Consider the following 18539-nt stretch of genomic DNA (forward strand, 5'->3'; position numbering starts at 1 on the left):
CTGTCCCTAGACTTTGTGTGGATTTGGGCACATCACTCGTCAGTCCCCAGTTTCACATCTCTAAAATAGGGGCAATCACACGTACCTCAGAGGGTTGCGGTGAGGACCGAATAGGTCACAAGTGAAAGCATCCAGTGGTTTCTGGCACTTACGACAAAGGTTCAGTCAGTGTAAGTTTACGATTATTATCTTTCTTACTGGCTTGTGCAATGTACATGTTGGTTTCTTCGTCTGTGAAAAACAGAATACATCAGAGTTGTTCGGCACATAGCTGATGATCCGTAAAGGTTTTATTTATGACTTTTTCTAACTTTTTGTTTGGAAACAGTGTTTCCAAAAGTTAAAAGTTAAAAAAAGTTAAAGTTGCAAAAATACCAGAGCATTCCCCTTCACTGTGTGGCAGGCTTCCCTGAATATCAACGTTGTTTGTAATCGTAGTCCATTGATGAATCCAGGAAATTTATACCAACAAGAGGCTACTGTTCATGGCTACTATTCACTGAACTGCAGACCCCTTCGAATTCCCCCAAATGCTCTTTCCTGTCCCAGTTTGCACACCAGGATCCCATGTTACGTGTCGTCCAACCTGTGACAGTTCTTCACTTTCTGTCTTTCATGACCTTGACACTTTTGACGAGTACTGGCCAATTACTTGGGAGAAATATTTCTCAATTTGGGTTCGCCTGATGTTTTCTGGTGATTAGATCAAGGTTATGTACTTTTGGCAGGAATACTGGTCCTGCTGTTGTGTTACTCTTGTTTTGTTTTTCTTTTATCTTTATCACAGTAAAATACACATACAGCTTACCACTTTAAACCATTTCGTACAATTCAATGGCAATTAGTACATTCCCAGTGTTGTGTACCCACCACCTGCCTCTAGTTCCATCACTCCCCAAAGCAGTGCCCCAGCCCCTGCCAGTCACCTGTCTGCTTTCTGTCTGTGGGTTTGCCTGTTCTGGACAGTTCATGGAAATGAAATCATACAGTATGAGGTCTTTCCTGACTGGCTCCTTTTCACTTAGTATCATGTTTTCAGGTTTCATCTTTCTGGTTCCTTCATGGATCAGTACTTCATTCCTTTTTATGGCCAAATAGTATTCCATTATGGGGAGAGTCCACATTTTATTTCATTTTCTAAATCACCTGTGAAGCCTGGCGTGGGCCCCATGGGTGGGCCTGGAAAGTGAAGGGAGGAAGGAGGAGACCCTTGTGACTGGCAGGAGGTACTAAATCTGCGGGAAAGGGCCGGGACTGGTGCACAAGGGAGTCCGGGACTGTATTGACGGGTTGCAGACAACGCTCAGGGAGGCTCCCGTGGGACTGCCCTATGAAAAGCAGACTCCTGTGAAAGGTTCATTTGTGGAAAGGTGAAGGCAGTTGTGGCCGATGGCCCAGGCACGGAAAAGGCAAGTCTCTGCCGCTGGAAGAGCCTGTGGGGGGGGGGGGGGGGCCCAGGCACCAGAGGCTGGGGCTCGGACTGCGGTGACTGGGAAGACCACGCTCAGGGAAGGGCTTGTGCCCGCGGGGCACGTACTCATTTCTTAGAGAGGAAGGGGTGCCTCTCTTTGGGCACTTGCAACATAGTTGCAAACTTGCATGTATTAAAAAAAGGTGTGCTGACGGAGAGGAGAACATGTTCGTTTCCTAAACGTCGCACCCCGGCTGCTCCTTAACTAGCAGGAGGCACTCGTTTTCCTGGAGAAGGTCTGGGGACCCGAGCCCGGAGGCAAACGGGTTTCGCAGAACCCCGTCGCCTCCGCAGTCCCCTCAGCCCCCGCACGTCCCGCAGCCCCGCAGTGCCTGCGGCTGGCAGTCCAGCACCGCACCGCCCGCGGGCGGCGCGCGGAGGACTGAGGGCGGAGCCGCAACGCGCCCGCCCCGCCCCCGCCCTGCAGCCTCGCCGGCCGGGCGCGCGCACCGTGCGCGTGCCCGGCGGCCTGGCGGCGGCGTGCGCGGGCCGCGCGTGCGCGCTGCGGCGGGGCGAGGGGCGGCGCGGGCGCGAGTCTGTCAGTGACAGCGGGAGGGGGAGGGGGCCGGAGATGGTGGTGGCGGCGGCGGCGGCGGCTCTTCCGACATGAGGCAGCGGCAGCGGGAGGCACGGCGGCGGCCGCGACCGCGGCGGCGTCGCTAGCTCGGGAGGCCGCCCCGGGCGTGGGCGGGCGGGCGTCCCGGGTCGGCGTCGCGGGAGCGGGCTCTGCGGCAGCGCCGCGCAGGGCGGCCGGCTGAGGGGCCCGCGCCCGCCGCGCCCTGCGCTCGGCGCCCGGCGTCTCCCGGGGCGCTGGGCATCCCCGCCCCGCTGGGTCGGCCCCGGAGGCCGGGAGCAGGCCCCGCTAGACGCGCCGCGCCGACGGGGGCGACCGCGGCGTCGCGGGCTCCTCAGACTCGCGCCGGCGCCGGGGCCTCGCTGCCGCCCCTCACAGCCGGCCCGCAGCCTCCCGCGGGGCCGCCGGCCTTTGACGCAGGGGAGGCGCCGCTCCGCGCGGCATGAGGGGCCCGCGGCCGCCGGCGGGAGAGCCGCGCGGGCGAGAGCGGCTGGCGGCGTGAGAGGGCTCGGCTGGACTTGCCTCCGCAGCCGCGGCGGCCGGAGCAGGCGAGTGCGCGGGGCGGGCGGCGCTGGGGGGGCCGTGGGGGCGCCGCCGCCTCGCCGGCGCGGGGCTGCCGGGTGCGTCCCGACTGCTGCGGGCGGCCCCGGGGCGGGACGGCGGAAGCCCGGCTTAGACGTTAGCCGCAGCTTTCGGGAGCGTGTGGTGCCTCCGCGAGTGAACCGCCGGGGCCACCGCCGAGCACACCGGGGGAGCTCGTGGCGTTCAGGTGCGTGCGCCCGTGTGGGAATCGGTGCCCGTGTAACTCCGGTCGTCTTCGCCGACAGGTACCAGAGCCCCCGGCCGGGAAGGTTCGGAGCGCTCGGCAACATGGCTTCCCCGCCCCACCAGCAGCTGCTGCCGCACCACAGCACCGAGGTGAGTTGTGACTCCAGCGGAGACAGCAACAGCGTGAGGGTCAAAATCAACCCCAAGCAGCTGTCCTCCAACAGCCACCCCAAGCACTGCAAGTACAGCATCTCCTCCAGCTGCAGCAGCTCTGGGGACTCAGGGGGCGTCCCCCGGAGAGTGGGCGCCGGAGGCCGCCTGCGCAGGCAGAAGAAGCTGCCCCAGCTGTTCGAGAGGGCCTCCAGCCGGTGGTGGGACCCCAAGTTCGACTCGGTGAACCTGGAGGAGGCTTGCATGGAGCGCTGCTTCCCGCAGACCCAGCGCCGCTTCCGGTATGCGCTCTTCTACATCGGCTTCGCCTGCCTGCTGTGGAGCGTCTATTTTGGGGTCCACATGCGGTCCAAACTGATGGTCATGGTAGCCCCAGCTCTGTGCTTCCTCGTCGTGTGTGTGGGCTTTTTTCTGTTTACCTTCACCAAGCTGTATGCCCGGCATTACGTGTGGACCTCACTGGTTCTCACCCTCCTGGTGTTCGCCCTGACCCTGGCCGCCCAGTTTCAGGTTTTGACGCCTCTCTCAGGACGTGTTGACAGCTCCAATCACAGCCTCGCAGCCAAGCCCACAGACACTTGCTTATCTCAAGTGGGGAGCTTTTCCATGTGCATCGAAGTGCTCTTTTTGCTCTACACCGTCATGCACTTACCTTTGTACTTGAGTTTGTTTTTGGGAGTGGTCTACTCTGTTCTCTTTGAGACCTTTGGCTATCATTTCCGGGACAAAGACTGCTTTCCCCCACCTGGAGCATGGGCGCCGCACTGGGAGCTGCTGAGCCGAGCCCTGCTCCACGTCTGCATTCACGCCATCGGGGTCCACCTATTTATCATGTCCCAGGTGAGATCTCGGAGCACCTTTCTCAAGGTGGGACAGTCAATTATGCATGGAAAGGATCTGGAAGTGGAAAAAGCCCTGAAAGAGAGGATGATTCATTCTGTGATGCCCAGGATCATAGCGGATGACCTGATGAAACAGGGGGATGAGGAGAGCGAGAATTCTGTCAAAAGGCACGCCACCTCCAGCCCCAAGAACAGGAAGAAAAAGTCTTCCATACAGAAAGCCCCCATAGCATTTCGCCCTTTCAAAATGCAGCAGATCGAAGAAGTCAGTATTCTATTTGCAGATATCGTGGGCTTCACCAAGATGAGTGCCAATAAGTCTGCTCACGCCCTGGTGGGTCTCCTCAATGATCTGTTCGGTCGCTTCGACCGGTTGTGTGAAGAGACCAAGTGTGAGAAAATCAGTACCCTGGGAGACTGCTACTATTGCGTGGCGGGGTGTCCAGAGCCCCGGGCCGACCATGCCTACTGCTGCATTGAGATGGGCTTGGGCATGATCAGAGCGATCGAGCAGTTCTGCCAGGAGAAGAAAGAGATGGTGAACATGCGCGTCGGGGTTCACACGGGGACCGTCCTCTGCGGCATCTTGGGCATGAGGAGGTTCAAATTCGATGTGTGGTCCAACGATGTGAACTTGGCCAATCTCATGGAGCAGCTGGGAGTGGCGGGCAAGGTTCACATTTCCGAGGCCACAGCAAAATACCTAGATGATCGGTACGAAATGGAAGATGGGAAAGTTACCGAGCGCCTTGGCCAGAGCGTTGTTGCTGACCAGTTGAAAGGTATGTGCGTTTCTTTGCCTTGTCATCTCCCTCCCCAGTCCTGTTTGTGTTGAGGAAAATGAAAACCAAACAATCTTTTTCTAGTGTCAGTATCTGGAGGCAGATCAGTTGTCTCAGGACACCTCACCATGGGGGCATCCCAGGGCTGGTGAGACTTTGCCTCTGGTGAGTCAAATATCACAGATCTGTTCCACTGTGACAGTGCTGACCTAGATGAGATCTTTAGGAGGAAGGAGAACTTTGGAAATGCGTATCCTGCCAGTCAGCTGTTACTGTTTCTGAAATTCTCGGGGCAGGTCCGATGAATGTATGGGGGGAGGTTAGAGCCTGTCAGCAGGCAGAACTTTGAAGTACTTTAACAGATTGTCTTTGTGTTTCATTTGGTTGCCCCTAAATCCCATCAAAACTTTTCTCCATGCCTTTTTCCAGAACTGTGAAGAATAAAACCTTTCTCATCTTGAGGCCTCACTTTGCTGGAATAAGGAAGTTGCTTTAGCCCTGCAGGACTCTTGAGAATCAGATGGAATTATATATCCTCAATACATACTGCCTTTTACTAGGTCTCTTTTTTAAAAATGTGTTTTTAGCTTTCAGCTTTCATTTTTATCATGATATTTGTCTTACCATATAGACTGCAGCATTTTACAAATCTACCCGGAGCAGTGTTTAGACCCCCATCCCCAACCCCTTGGATTTGTATCTGGTCTCTTGTCTCGGTCTTAAGCTCTTACTGCTGTTCTTGATATTTTCACTGGACTTCTTTTATTTTTCTTATTTTCACAAAGGACAAAAATTTCTGAGACCTGGGAAGTGATATGTATAAGTAAGTGGGAGCAAAAGTAAGGATTCTAAATACCTAAACCCCATCCTACCCCCTTTTTTAAAAACAGTCCTTACGTTTTACTAAAATCATCTAGGTTGGGTGTCCAGAGCCCCAGGCTGACCATGCCTACTGCTGCATTGAGATGGGCCTGGGCATGATCAGAGCGATCATTTGGAAGTATGTAGAGAAAATAATATTGATTCTTAAAAGTCAAAATTTGTAAAGCTTGTTGTGTTTCGTGGTGTTCATGCGTTGCATGATGACACAGTGAAAAGCTCCAGGAAAGAGTTTGTCGGAGGGAAGGAACAGCTTAAGTCAGAGATGAGAGCAGTAATAGTCTCAGTCAGAGACGGTAAGTGGTTGAGTGTGGGGGCCTGAATAGGTTGTCAGGCTTGACATCATCCTATTTGCTCAACTGGTATTTTATTTCTCTGCTTGTGATTAGAGTTCCCCGTGTCATTTACTTTCTACTTGGCCATAGCACTTTATCCTTCTCCTGACTTTTCGTTATTAGTTTTACTAGGAGTTGAAGAATTTACAGATGTAAGTAGAACACTGCTGATACTTCCTTCTGTCTAGAGAGCTCTAAAAGATATGCTGAGGAGGTCAGAAACTACACCTTACAGTTCACTTGAGAGATTCTGCTGTGGCGATTGTCTTTCCCTGTAGGAGGGTGACTCTTGCTCTCAGAGTCGTCAGAGTCTACAGACGCCAGTGGCGTGTGGGGCGGATGTAATCCCGGCTTGATACTTCGGTATCTTTAAGATCTGAGTGTTGCAGGCTCTGTCCTCAGGGGTTGTGGGACAGATTCCAGAGAACGGAGCTGTGCTTATGACATTATGACGAGGATAGCAGTTCTGTAAGTGGTAGCTGAACAGCGTGTTTCTTGAATATCAAGAATAAAAACAGATGTAATCGTTAAGTAGGTCTGGAAGGCTCCAAGTCTTAGAATCTTCTGCAGTACCCATTCTTGTTAATTTATGGGTAATTTTATTTCAACTTCAAGTCAGGTGCCTCAAAGACAGTGAAAAAATATGCTAGAAGGGGGTCTATTGATTTTTTTTTTAACTTCAAATAGTGTACATTTGGTAAATTAACTTTTTCTTTAAATTTGTGTATGCTGGGGGCGCCTGGGTGGCTCAGTGGATTAAGCCGCTGCCTTCGGCTCAGGTCATGATCTCAGAGTCCTGGGATCGGGCCCCGCATCGGGCTCTCTGCTCCGCGGGGAGCCTGCTTCCTCCTCTCTCTCTGCCTACCTCTCTGCCTACTTGTGATCTCTCTCTCTGTCAAATAAATAAAATCTTTAAAAAAAAAATTTGTGTATGCTGTATATTGAAGGGGAAAGTTTTACTAGGTGGAAGGTAGGGAAAGGTGGAAGCCTTAACTAAAAAGGTGATATTTTTATATGGTATTCCCTCCTTTAACTGTTTCCCTGAGACCATGATTTTTGCTTTATTCAGCTCATTTTGAAAACCTTTGTGGACAGGACTCCAGGCATATAGGATGTCTACACAACTTCCTGCCTCTGTTTGAAACTGCCCAGTTCTGTCATTGTCCAAATCCACTAAATTGAGAAGGTAGCACAGTTTGTAGAGAACCCTTTTATACACGAGGTTAAGGTTATGTTTTTAAAATTTTCATACTTACCGGGAATACCGTGATCACGAAGGTGGTTTTCTCAGGGTAAGGCTTATCTGCTGTACCCCAGAGGTGCTGACGCCTGCGATTTCCCCAAATGTGGGAAACTCAACTTCATAATTGGGGGTAGTGGGGGACTGCATTTGCATTCTCCCCTGTTTTAAAAACATAAGTAAGTAAAAACCCAGAATTTCTTTTAGCCCGTCTTGCTATTTGTGGAGATACTTTCTCTCTACAATGTTGGGCATTGGCCTTTACCACTCATTCCCTTTTCTGATAATGGGATTAAAAATACCCAGTAGAGGACTCTGTAGATATGAGTACTAGTAGGCTGGGCCCTCCAGAACTAGCCTGGCAGCATGGAAAATAGCTCCTGCTCTGTGAGTTATCTGGAAAGGTGTGTGGAAGGCTGGACTTTCATTTTTCCTACACATTCACTCACTCGTTGGAAATCTTCAGCATGTTCTTACCATGCGCCCCTCGCCGTGGACGAAATCATGGAGTGCCGACAGTTCCTGACCTCAACAGGCTTACAGTTCTAAGTGTGGTAGCGTGTGTGGAGAGTCAGGAACCCTGTATGGGGCTACATAGTGAGGTGGATCTTGAGACCTGGTGGTGGGTCTCCAGGTAGATAAAAGAACATTCCGGGGGCACCTGGGTGGCTTGGTGGGTTAGGGCCTCTGCCTTCGGCTTGGGTCATGATCCCGGGGTCCTGGGATCGAGCCCCGCGTCTGGCTCTCCGCTCGGCCGGAAGCCTGCTTCTCTTCCTCTCTCTCTCTGCCTGCCTCTCTGCCTACTTGTGATCCCTGTCTGTTAAAATGAATAAATAAAATCTTAAAAAAAAAAAAAAAGAACATTCGGTACAGTCGGTGTAGCATGAGCCGAGGCTCAGGGTTGTGTTTCCCTGCGGGCTGTAAGTATAGGACTCCATTAGGGCAAGGAAGGGTGTGGATCACACAGAAAGGAGTTTGTGTTCGATTCTGGAGGTAATGGGGAGCCGCTGATGGGCTTTAGGCAGGAGGCTTAGGTGATATGATTTGCAAATTTAGAAGGCTTACTTTTTCAGTTCTGGGGAGTGTAGGTTGGAAGGGAATGAGATGGGAGATTAGAGAGTTGTTTCTGTAAATCCCAGGCAGGGGTGATGGCAGCCTTAGCCGGGGTGTTGACAGTAACAGTGGAGGAGCAGAGCAGACAGGAGCAGGAGCAGGACCAGGACGGACTGGCTAAGAAGTAGAGCCAGCATTAAGCAGACAGCTTGGGGGGTGAGAGGCTAGATTGTCTGAATGGGAGATGGCCTTTCAAGGTTTCTGGAGTTGACATTGGGGACAGTTTGCAGTCAAGAAGGTGTGAGACCTTTGAAGTTTCTGTGGTATGAATGGAGAATGCAGATCAAGTTGAAGAATATGAAACAGTCCAGGAGCCCCTGACTTGTTCATTCATTCATTCAACAAGTAATGTGCAGAGTTCTAGGTGCTGGGGATAGAGCAGTGGACAAAATAGACAAAAATTCCTGCTCTCACGGCATGTCATTGTGCACCAAAATAAAGTTCTCAGACACCAATCTGAGCAGCCATGCAGGGCTGCCTCTCTGCAAGGGAGAGCAGCAGTGGTGTTCTGTTCTAACAGGGCAGTCAGACCGTAAAGTAAGTGAAATATAAAATTTCTTTTGCATTAAGTTTTAAGGAGAAACAAAGCAAAAAGGAGGATATGGAGTGTGTGTGTGTATATGTGTCTATGTGTGTTGGTGTGGAATTTTAGGTAGGGTGGTCAGACACTGAGGGAGAAGGTTGAAAGAATTTTCAGCACAAGGCTAGGACTTAGGAAATGATCCAAAAAGTAAGAGGCAATTATTAGTAAAGGTAGGGAGAAATAGTGTGATATGAGTGATGGGAAAGCATCTTTTTACACCATTTGGGACAAACCACTGGGCCCAAAAGGATACTGGCTGTTCTGCTCTGCCTTGGGCCACAAGCCAAAAAGGTGAGGAGGATTGTCTGGAACTGGGTGTTTTTTTGTTTGTTTGTTTGTTTGTTTTCCTCCTGTTATAGATAGAGTCACAAAGACAGAAGGTGAAACTGTCAGCAGATATCTATAAATGTCTTATTTTTCCCTCTGAAAGATTAGGAAGCTGCAGCAGGGTGCGCAGTCATTCCAAACCGACAGCAACAACCATGTCTTTATAAAGGGAATATCTGGTAGCCATTGCCAACCTTTTAGGCTCATGAGCAATGGGGGAAAAGATCTGCTGATGTGCACTGGGCACATCGTCACCCGCTGGCCGCAGTGACCAAGACCTTCCCCAAGTGCTAGGAGGTGGCTACTTAGAAGAGGTCCTATCTGGCCCCCTTCTGGGGCCCTTCCTCAAACTGAAGGTGGGCTGAGGCACTCTGAGCATTAGTCTTGCCAGTGGCTGTCTCAAACTGGCAATCTGGGCCCTCTTGTTCCCTGCCAGCTGGCAGCTAACAGCCCTACTCAAGTACCAGTTTTAGGTGCAGTTTGCTTGCTCAGTTGCTCTCCTTGCTTCACCGGACAGCATGAATAGCTTGTCCTCACCTGAGCATGCACTCTTGCCACTGGAGTGCTCGCCTACAGCTGACAGCTCATTCCTTCCTCTGTAGTCAGGTGGAGAGATTCTCTGCTTGCCTACATCCTAGAGCTGTCTCGTGCATGTTGAAACATAGCCTTGGATGGCAAGTGGCAGAGGCAAGATGAAGCAGAAAATTTGACTGACAACTGAGATTGGAGACGACGACGAGCTGTGGAGCTGATGCTCTCGCAGCCCCTGGTGACAATGTATTCCGGCTTCTTTAGGCCAAATTACATGCCTTCCAGCAAGAAGCACACAGGTGTTAATTTCAAGGACCAGCTCTTGAGCAGAATTAGGCTTTAGCAAAGAAAGTTAAGGATATGGTTTGCTGAATAGCAGGTGGAATGAAGAAGGAAGGAGGGTAATCATTTAGGTAGAATTAACAAAGAAAGGGAAAAATTAAAAAGAAGCAGTCAGCATAAGTAAAGACATTTCAGGGACTAGCCAGCGTGGTTCCAATGATGACTGTGTTTCTCCCTGCCAGTCAGTGTCACCTGTGTACTTTGCCGTGGAGTAATAACCTTGAAAGAAAACATTGAATCTTCTCTCGTGTGTGCATGTGCCTAAATTTTCCTTTCTTTGGTGATTTTGGTATTAGTATTTCTATGGGATTCTTATAAGACAGTGGTCATTAATCACTCGAATGCAGGTCCCCTCGCTGGGTGGTGATAGGCGGCTGCTGACCCCCAGCGGAGCAGCCGAGTGGCCTCTCCTCCCTGTAGCTTTTGGCATCATTTGTACTTGCACACGAGACCCCTAAAGACCTTTATTTCCCCAGCAGGAACTAGCATCCTTGGAGGGAATTTTATGAGGAGGGGAGAGTTTTTGAAACAGGAAGGGCACTGCCACGTGAGGTCTAGAGCGTCCACACTGAGACATTAGTGCAGGATGGTGGTGAGGTAACTTGAGTGCATCACCGGCTGGTGGGGGCTCCCCCGCACAGAGCAGCGTGCCCAGGGCAGGGGCGGTCTTCCCTTAAGAGGGCTGGATAAGGCCGTGACGTTCATTAGTCTCGCTCATGCTCTGGTAGACTGCACCAGCCAAACCGACCCATGGGTCAGGTTTGGCAAAACTGTATTCTGTGAAACTCGCGTGCTCTTGTTAATTGGGTTTTCGTTGTCTCCACCACCCCCACCCTAATCTGCGGCATTGCACTTGTAAGAAAATGCCTGGAATGGCTGCTCTGCTGAGGTTGGGAGAGAGGCTCATTTCCTTAGAATAGGCTGGAAGGTCAAGACCCCCAAAGACTGGTGGTGGGAGCGGCAGTAGCAGAACCAGAGAGGAAGTGAGGGACAGGAACAGCTTCAGGAGGGGGTGGGATTCTGGGACTGCGATGATCAGGAACAGCTGTGACCAACCGATGAGGCTTTCCATCAGCCTGTGGTTCTGTTCTTAAACTTTTTGGTCTCAGGACCCTTCTACACCCCCCAAAATTACTGGAGAAACTAAAGAGTTCTTGTTTATGTGCCTTATCAATATTTATCATATTAGAAATTGAAACAAACTGAAATGTTTAGGAGAATCTTTCCTTATAATTCATTTCAAAATAATAATTAATCCATTGTACCCACTGTATGCTAATAAAAATAACATTTTAATACATATAATTATATGTTAAAAATAGGCATTATTTATTTATTTAAAAAAAGATTTTATTTATTTATTTTACACAGAGAGAGATCACAAGTAGGCAGAGAGGCAGGCAGAGAGAGAGAGGAGGAAGCAGGCTTCCCGCTGAGCAGAGAGCCCGATGGGGGACTGGATCACAGGACCCTGAGATCATGACCTGAGCCGAAGGCAGAGGCTTAACCCACTGAGGCACCAGATGCCCCCAAAATAGACATTTTTAAAAAAAATTTATTTTAGGGGCGCCTGGGTGGCTCAGTCGTTAAGCATCTGCCTTGGGCTCAGTTCATGATCCCAGTGTCCTCAGATTAAGCCCCCTATCGGGCTCAGCGGGGAACCTGCTTCTCCCTCTTTAGCTTCCCCCTGCTTGTGTTCCCTCTCTCCCTATCTCCCTCTGTCATAAATAAATAAAATTTTTTAAAAAGTAATTTCAGTATAGTTAACCTTCAGTGTAATAATACTTTCAGGCATACAGTATGGTGATTCAAAAATTTGTATTTTTAAAATCAAAGAAATTTGGTGAGAAGAGTTGTACCATTTTATATTTTGCCTTTGCATTTTCTCATTAACGTCGAGATTAATAAAAAACTTCTGGGTTTTTGAAAAAATTGCTAAAATACACAGAAAAGATTTATTGATTTAACCATTTTTGAGTGTATTAGCTGAAATTTTTTTTTAAGATTTTATTTATTTATCTGACAGACAGAGATCACAAGTAGGCAGAGAGGCAGGCAGAGAGAGAGGGGCAAGCAGGCTCCCCCCGGAGCAGAGAGCCCGATGTGGGGCTCCATCCCAGGACCCTGAGATCATGACATGAGCCAAAGGCAGAGGCTTAACCCACTGAGCCACCCAGGTGCCCCTTAGCTGGAATTTCTTAACTGCTTCAGTCTATTGCAGTATGTTGAAGAACTTGTAGAAATTCTGGCTTCACCGAGTTACCTAGTTCGGTAATGGAGGAACATTTTAATAGCTTTTTTAGGTAATTGTGGATATTTGTCTTTGATGGCTGCAGGAACACTGAGTAAGTGGTAGTTCCTTAAATGTTAGTTACAAAAGGGAATCTGAAATCCTATTAGTCAATTTTTTTGTATGCTATTAAGACCACACACCCCCCCTTTTTTTTTTTTAAAGATTTTATTTATTTATTTGACAGAGAGATCACAAGTAGGCAGAGAGAGAGGAGGAAGCAGGCTCCCTGCGGAGCAGAGAGCCCGATGTGGGGCTCAATCCCAGAACCCTGAGATCATGACCTGAGCCGAAGGCAGCAGCTTAATCCACTGAGCCACCCAGGCGCCCCACACACCCCCCTTTTTAAAGTAGGCTTCCCACCCACTGTGGGACTTGAACTGAGATTCAGAGTCTGAGACTGAGAGTCGCGTGCTCGCCCCACTGAGCTAGCCAGGTGTCCTCAAACCCCATTTATTTTTGAATGAATCTTTACCCAGATGTGATTTTGTAACATAATGCACCGGTCATTTGGAAAATATTGGTTTCCTGAGTGACATAGATCTTCCAAATGTTGACAAAAGCCAAGTCTTTAAATACTGGGAAGACCTCGACTTCCCAGAGGCAGAAGTTTTATCATTCTTTTGAAAGTTTGAATTTTATCATTGGCAAAAAAAAAATACTGTCAGTTGTTTCCCTTGAAGTGACAGACTCATTTTGTTCATTTTTCAGGAACAGTCTGCCAAATACGCTAGTGTGAGTGGCCACAGTTTGTAGGTCGAGCAGAGGTGATCTTCCATCGGAAAAGCTGCTAGTTCAGCTTGCAACCCAGACAACTGTGAGGGTGCTTTTCTCAACACCCTACGGGGGTAGTCTTCTATTTTAACACAGTCACTCAAGCTTGAGATTAAATGCAATTATTCATTTTTACTGCATCATTAAAGGACTCCTTAGGTGAAACTGTTGTTTTTTCCCTTCTGTAAGCGCATGGTGGTCAAGAACACACTGACAGTTCGGGTGGTCTGGTGCCAACACCTTGATCGCTGGTGGGTTCAGCCACAGCTGCTTTTGCACCATCAGTGCTGATGCCGACACTGAAAATGGCAAATAGCGTCCTAGTGTGATGATGAGAATAGTTTTAAGCCCACAGATGGACACCCTGCAGAGAGGTTTCGGGGACTCCTGGAGGTCTGCGGAAGTACTTTGGGAACTGCTTCCCTAAGCTGTAAGATAGGAAGCCTGAGGGTTTATCTGTACTACCCACACACACACTCGCACATACCTGAAACCGCTCCAACTGGACGTGGTGCATTTGTTGTAGAAGCACCAAGCGGCTTTAGTTCATACCTTTATTTTTTTCCTCAAAGAAATCCTTTATGCCTCTGCCAGAGTTTTGCTGGTGGTGTTTAAGGTTTACAATGAAGCTATCAACTTTGGTTTCTTAACTTTCTTTGTAGGGCTTACCCTTTGGCAGTATAGTTTAGTAGATGAGTATGGATTTTGGTTTCTGATACATTTGCATTCAGTTCTCGGTTGTGCAGTTTCTGAACTGGGGAGCCTTGGGCAAGTATGTGGGGACTCTCCAATTTACAGGAGCGACAGTAGCTCTGTCCAAGGATTATTGGGAGAATCAAGTGAGAGGATTGAAGGAAAGCACTTGTTGGGGTAGTGACTGTCCCACGATTGATTTATTCGATTAATAATAACCAACTCTTGGGGCGCCTGGGTGGCTCAGTGGATTAAGCCGCTGCCTTTAGCTCAGGTCATGATCTCAGGGTCCTGGGATCGAGCCCCGCATCGGGCTCTCTGCTCAGCGGGGAGCCTGCTTCCTCCTCTCTCTCTGCCTACTTGTGATCTCTCTCTCTCTGTCAAATAAATAAATATAATCTTTAAAAAAAAAAATAATAACCAACTCTTGCCTGGTTGAGTCACATTTTGTACTGTACTCAAGGGTGTTTCTTTTTTCCTACACTCTGTTTGGTGCAGTCTTGTATAACTTGGTACTGAAACCCAAACCACACCAGGGACTGTGATTGTGTCAGTTTCTCGAATTAAAAAGGGCAAGTGTCCAAAAAACAAAAGACTGATAGCCCTAGTTAAACTGTAGCTGCCAAGTTTGGCAACTTCTTAACTGAACACCCTGGGGAGTTCAGGCAGTATTGTTCTTGGGCTGTGTGTGGTCCCCAGAGCTTAGGGGTACTTAAGATGATGTGGCCCTTGATAATTGAGGAATTATGGGGAAATCTTCAGCATCGTGACTCTGGAGATCCTGGCTGAAGTTTGAACTAGAACAGTTATTCAGCTCTACCGCTTTCTACTATAAACTCCTCTATTTACTCAATAAATATCAAATGATTTCCTGCTATTTGTGAGACCTGGATTAGGTTCTGGAGAAAGAGCCCTCTGCTCTCTTGGAGCATATACAGCCTAGAAGGGGAAGTAGACATTAATCAAATTATCACCTGAACAAATACACACTAGACTTACTTATCGTATTACAAATGGGGCTGGGAGGTAGGGACACTTATCATTTCCATTTTATAGGCACGGGGACTGAAGCATAGAGAGATGAAGTAACGCAGGGTGGCCACACAGCTAGAAAGAGCTGCTAAGTGGTAGAGCCAGTATTTAGAGCCAAAGGGGCTGTATTAGGAAACACTAGTGCCCACTTAGTAGAATTGCAGTGAGGATTAAAGGAGAAAATGATGTTAAGTATGTAGAAAAGTACTTGGCACCCAGCGACACTCAGTAGAGATTAGATGCATTAGCTAGTGAAAGTGGGGACAGTTTTCTTAGCAGCACCAACAGCAGGAAAACAACCATACCTTTGTGTGGTTCTTTCCAGTTCTCAGAGTGTTTGCATGCACATTGTCAACCCAGCTGTTGTGAAGTCTATGTGTTTGTTTAGAAGTTTGTATCTTATTTGCTTGCTGCTTTCCCATTATAGGACTTTTTTTTTTTTTTAAGAGTTTTGGATTTTTTGGTGGTGGTGGGGGGGAACAGAGGAGGTGGAGAGAGAAAATCGTAAACAGGCTCTGTGAGGCTTGATGCTATAACCCTGAGATCGTGACCTGAACCGAAATCAAGAGTCGGATGCTTAACCGACTCAACCACTCAGTTGCCCCCCAACCCCATTATAGGGTTTCCGGACTGAGTTGGTTTCTTAACATCTTCCAAAGGTGAGCAATGACTTTTTTTTTTAAAGAATCTATATAAATTTTTAGATTTTAGCTTATTTGATATATTTTACTCTGTTAATCACAATTTTTGATGCTCAAATTGTCCCATCTCAGGCCCATGGGAGCCCCCTTAGGTTGCCCCCAAGTCCTTTTCATACAACCCCAGAGTCTTTAATAGCTTTCTTATGCATTTAGTAATATTTTTAAGGAGTAGATAAACAATAGTTAATTAAAATCTCATTACTTCTGTTTGTCTGATAGGTTTATTCTGAGAGACTGAACCAAAGTTGTCCCTCTCCTTTATTGAAAAGAAAATTAATAGTACATGCATGTTTATTTGAAGAAATGGCGCTGCAGAAGAAACAGTTCGTGCGGCTTCAGGTTCTTTGGAAGCTTTAATTTGCATTCTTACAATTGAGAAGTACAGAGTAATGCAGCATTTCTTTGTACTCTACCCTCCTGCTAATGCCTGTCCAGGGACAGGTGCCTGTGCATGTGGATAAGTGGAGACAAAGAAATGTAAAATGAAAGGAATCTTAAACCAAAATGTAGACTGTTTGCAAACTGAAGAGTGCCCCCAGCTCAGCAAGCCCAATCCCCCAGCACCAGCTGTGGAAGGTTCCAGAAGGCCCAACTCCAGGAATTCCCTTCATGGGAACTTTATTCTGAATAGTACTTCCTGGAATTACTGCCCTGCCACTCCCCTTTCCATCTTGCATAACGTGTATTTGACTGACTTATTTTTTTTTTTTAAGATTATTTATTTATTTGACAGAGAGAGATCACAAGTAGGCAGAGAGGCAGGCAGAGAGAGAGGAAGGGAAGCAGGCTCCCTGCCAAGCAGAGAGCCCAATGTGGGGCTCTATCCCAGGACCCTAGGATCATGACCTGAGCCGAAAGCAGAGGCTTTAACCCACTGAACCACCCAGGCACCCCTGACTTATTTATTTTTGGTTATGGTCTTTCTTCATCCCGCTAGAGTATGTCCTGAGAGCAGGGATTTTCCCATGTTTTATTTTCTGCTGTATTCCTAGCACTGGGAACATAGTTTGGCATATAGTAGATGCTCAATAATATTTATCTTAGTGAATGGATGAATGAATGAATGAATGAATATTCTAACTACTTACATTCTGCATGTAGACGCTCTGTTGTGCAAGAAACCACACGCTGGTCATCTACACATAACAAACCAGGAGGCAGACTGGAAGGCAAAGACTGGTTTATAAGGAATGGTTGAGTGGTTTGTTAAAAAGAGGCTGTAGGTAGGGTCTTGTAAGGACCTAGAGAAGCAGGCAGAGAGAGAGCAGCCGATGTGCAATGCCTGGGAATGTGACCTAGGGCGTTGGTGCGGGAGAGTGGGCAGCCTCAGGACTGAGGGGTCGCTGCCAGTGAAGGACCGCCGGGTCGGGGGAGGGGTGGGCTGTAGGGCAGGAACTCAGGTCACTGAAACCCAAGTGTTTATTTTGGGCCCAGGAAATGTGGGCTTGAATGGCTTAGTTTAGGCAATCACTTTTAAGCTTTTTAGAATGGAGATTTTAAGAAGTGTATTTATCTTTAATAATACTGTAGCTCCTTATAATTCTTATTTGATTATCATTTATGCACACGAAAAACCAGCATATCCTTTTTTTGGCAAAGCTCCAGTATAGTCTTTGTGCATAATTTCCAGGATTTTTATGTAATGCTATTAAATTCATTTGTTTCCTTCCACAGAAAAATGTGCTACTGAAAGCAGCTTTTGAATCATTTATATTCATGTTTGAATTGTTTGGGAAATATTAACTTCAGCTTTTGCCATTTAGTTTGTAGAGAGGAAGAAAACCCATATGCATGTGATTTATTTTCTTGTATATGGGATATTAAAATACAATAAACCATTAAGGCTTTGACATTTTAAGTAAAAGAGTCTACTGCACATTGGTTCATTGAGTTTTACTCTGCTAAGTGTTAATATTCCAAATGTGGATTGCATTGTATTCTGTAACTTCATACATGAATTCTTTTCCCCCTGAAAATGCTTCTTATGGTCATTAATATTAATTTTTGTTTTGTGAATGAGCTGTCTAAAATTTGGGAGAATTAGCTTTTTATCTTAAGATGTTTTCTCCACTAACTAGTGAAACACTTTCTGGCTCTCAGTTTCCTCTTATTTGTAAAGCATAAAGTTTGAACTAGACCCACCACTCTCCTGTAAGAGCAGCCGAGCGTCTCATGTGACTGGAAAATGGTATGCATTCTTTTTTTTTTTTTTTAAGATTTTATTTATTTATTTGTCACAGGGAAGAGAGATCACAAGTAGGCAGAGAGGCAGGCAGAGAGAGAGGGGCAAGCAGGCTCCCCACTGAGCAGAGACCTCGATGTGGGTCTCCATCCCAAGACCCTGAGATCATGACCTGAGCAGAAGGCAGAGAGGCTTAACCCACTGAACCACCCAGGCTCCCCAGTATGCATTCGTAACATGAAGAAGTAGTTTCTTCTTCATCTGTCTCTTTAAACTGTGGGCCCTCATTTAGGCAGATCTAGAATATGGAAAGTCAGATTTACAGAACTGTTAAATTGTGGTGCAGGTGTGGCATTCTTCACTTTCTACAGAGGATTCTTTACTTATAAATGAGTAAGGTTGAGTTACAGGAGTATAATTTACTTTTTTTTTTTTTTTTTGATCACATTTGTTATATAAAGCAGAGTATCATTAGAGGAACTCTGCTTGATTTTGAAAGTTTGAGGAACACTCTTGAAATGGCTTGGAGAAAATGTGAAGTGATTAAATTTTTTAAAATATGCTTTAATTCCTGTTTGAACATTATTTTGGAGAGAGATTGCAAGGTTAGTTGCCAGTACAATTAATTTCACTGTTTTGGCAAGTTTTTCCACTCGCAGAACAGAGCAAATATTGGATTTAATAATGTTCTCACTGATTATTCCATTAATAAAAGACTTGCTTGCTTTGGATGGTGAGTTCCTGGACCTGCTTACTGGCTACTTAGTGTACCAGAGTTCCCATATATTTACTGTATATTTATTGTGACTCTGGTAGTTCAAAAATTAATGTCCCTGGAAAATGTCTACCTTAAACCTTGCAGTTAGAAATTAGAGATCACCTGTGATAAAATGAAACCCTTGGATTTAA

The 18539-nt window shown here is 47.3% G+C and overlaps 1 protein-coding gene and 1 pseudogene across 1 annotated transcript in view; both read left to right on the plus strand.

Moving 5' to 3' along the window:
- Positions 1 to 1972: 1972 nt before the first annotated feature.
- ADCY9 (adenylate cyclase 9) overlaps positions 1973 to 18539 on the plus strand; it is a 116098-nt gene continuing 99531 nt past the window's right edge. Inside the window, exons 1-2 of the mRNA XM_045992528.1 lie at positions 1973 to 2593; positions 2873 to 4608. Of these exons, the coding sequence (XP_045848484.1) occupies positions 2916 to 4608 (1693 nt within the window). The 5' untranslated portion in view covers positions 1973 to 2593; positions 2873 to 2915. The remainder of the gene's footprint in view (positions 2594 to 2872; positions 4609 to 18539) is intronic.
- LOC123934287 lies at positions 7071 to 7225 on the plus strand (annotated as a pseudogene).

The sequence above is a fragment of the Meles meles genome, chromosome 21, assembly GCF_922984935.1.
Source record: "Meles meles chromosome 21, mMelMel3.1 paternal haplotype, whole genome shotgun sequence".
Lineage (NCBI taxonomy): Eukaryota > Metazoa > Chordata > Mammalia > Carnivora > Mustelidae > Meles > Meles meles.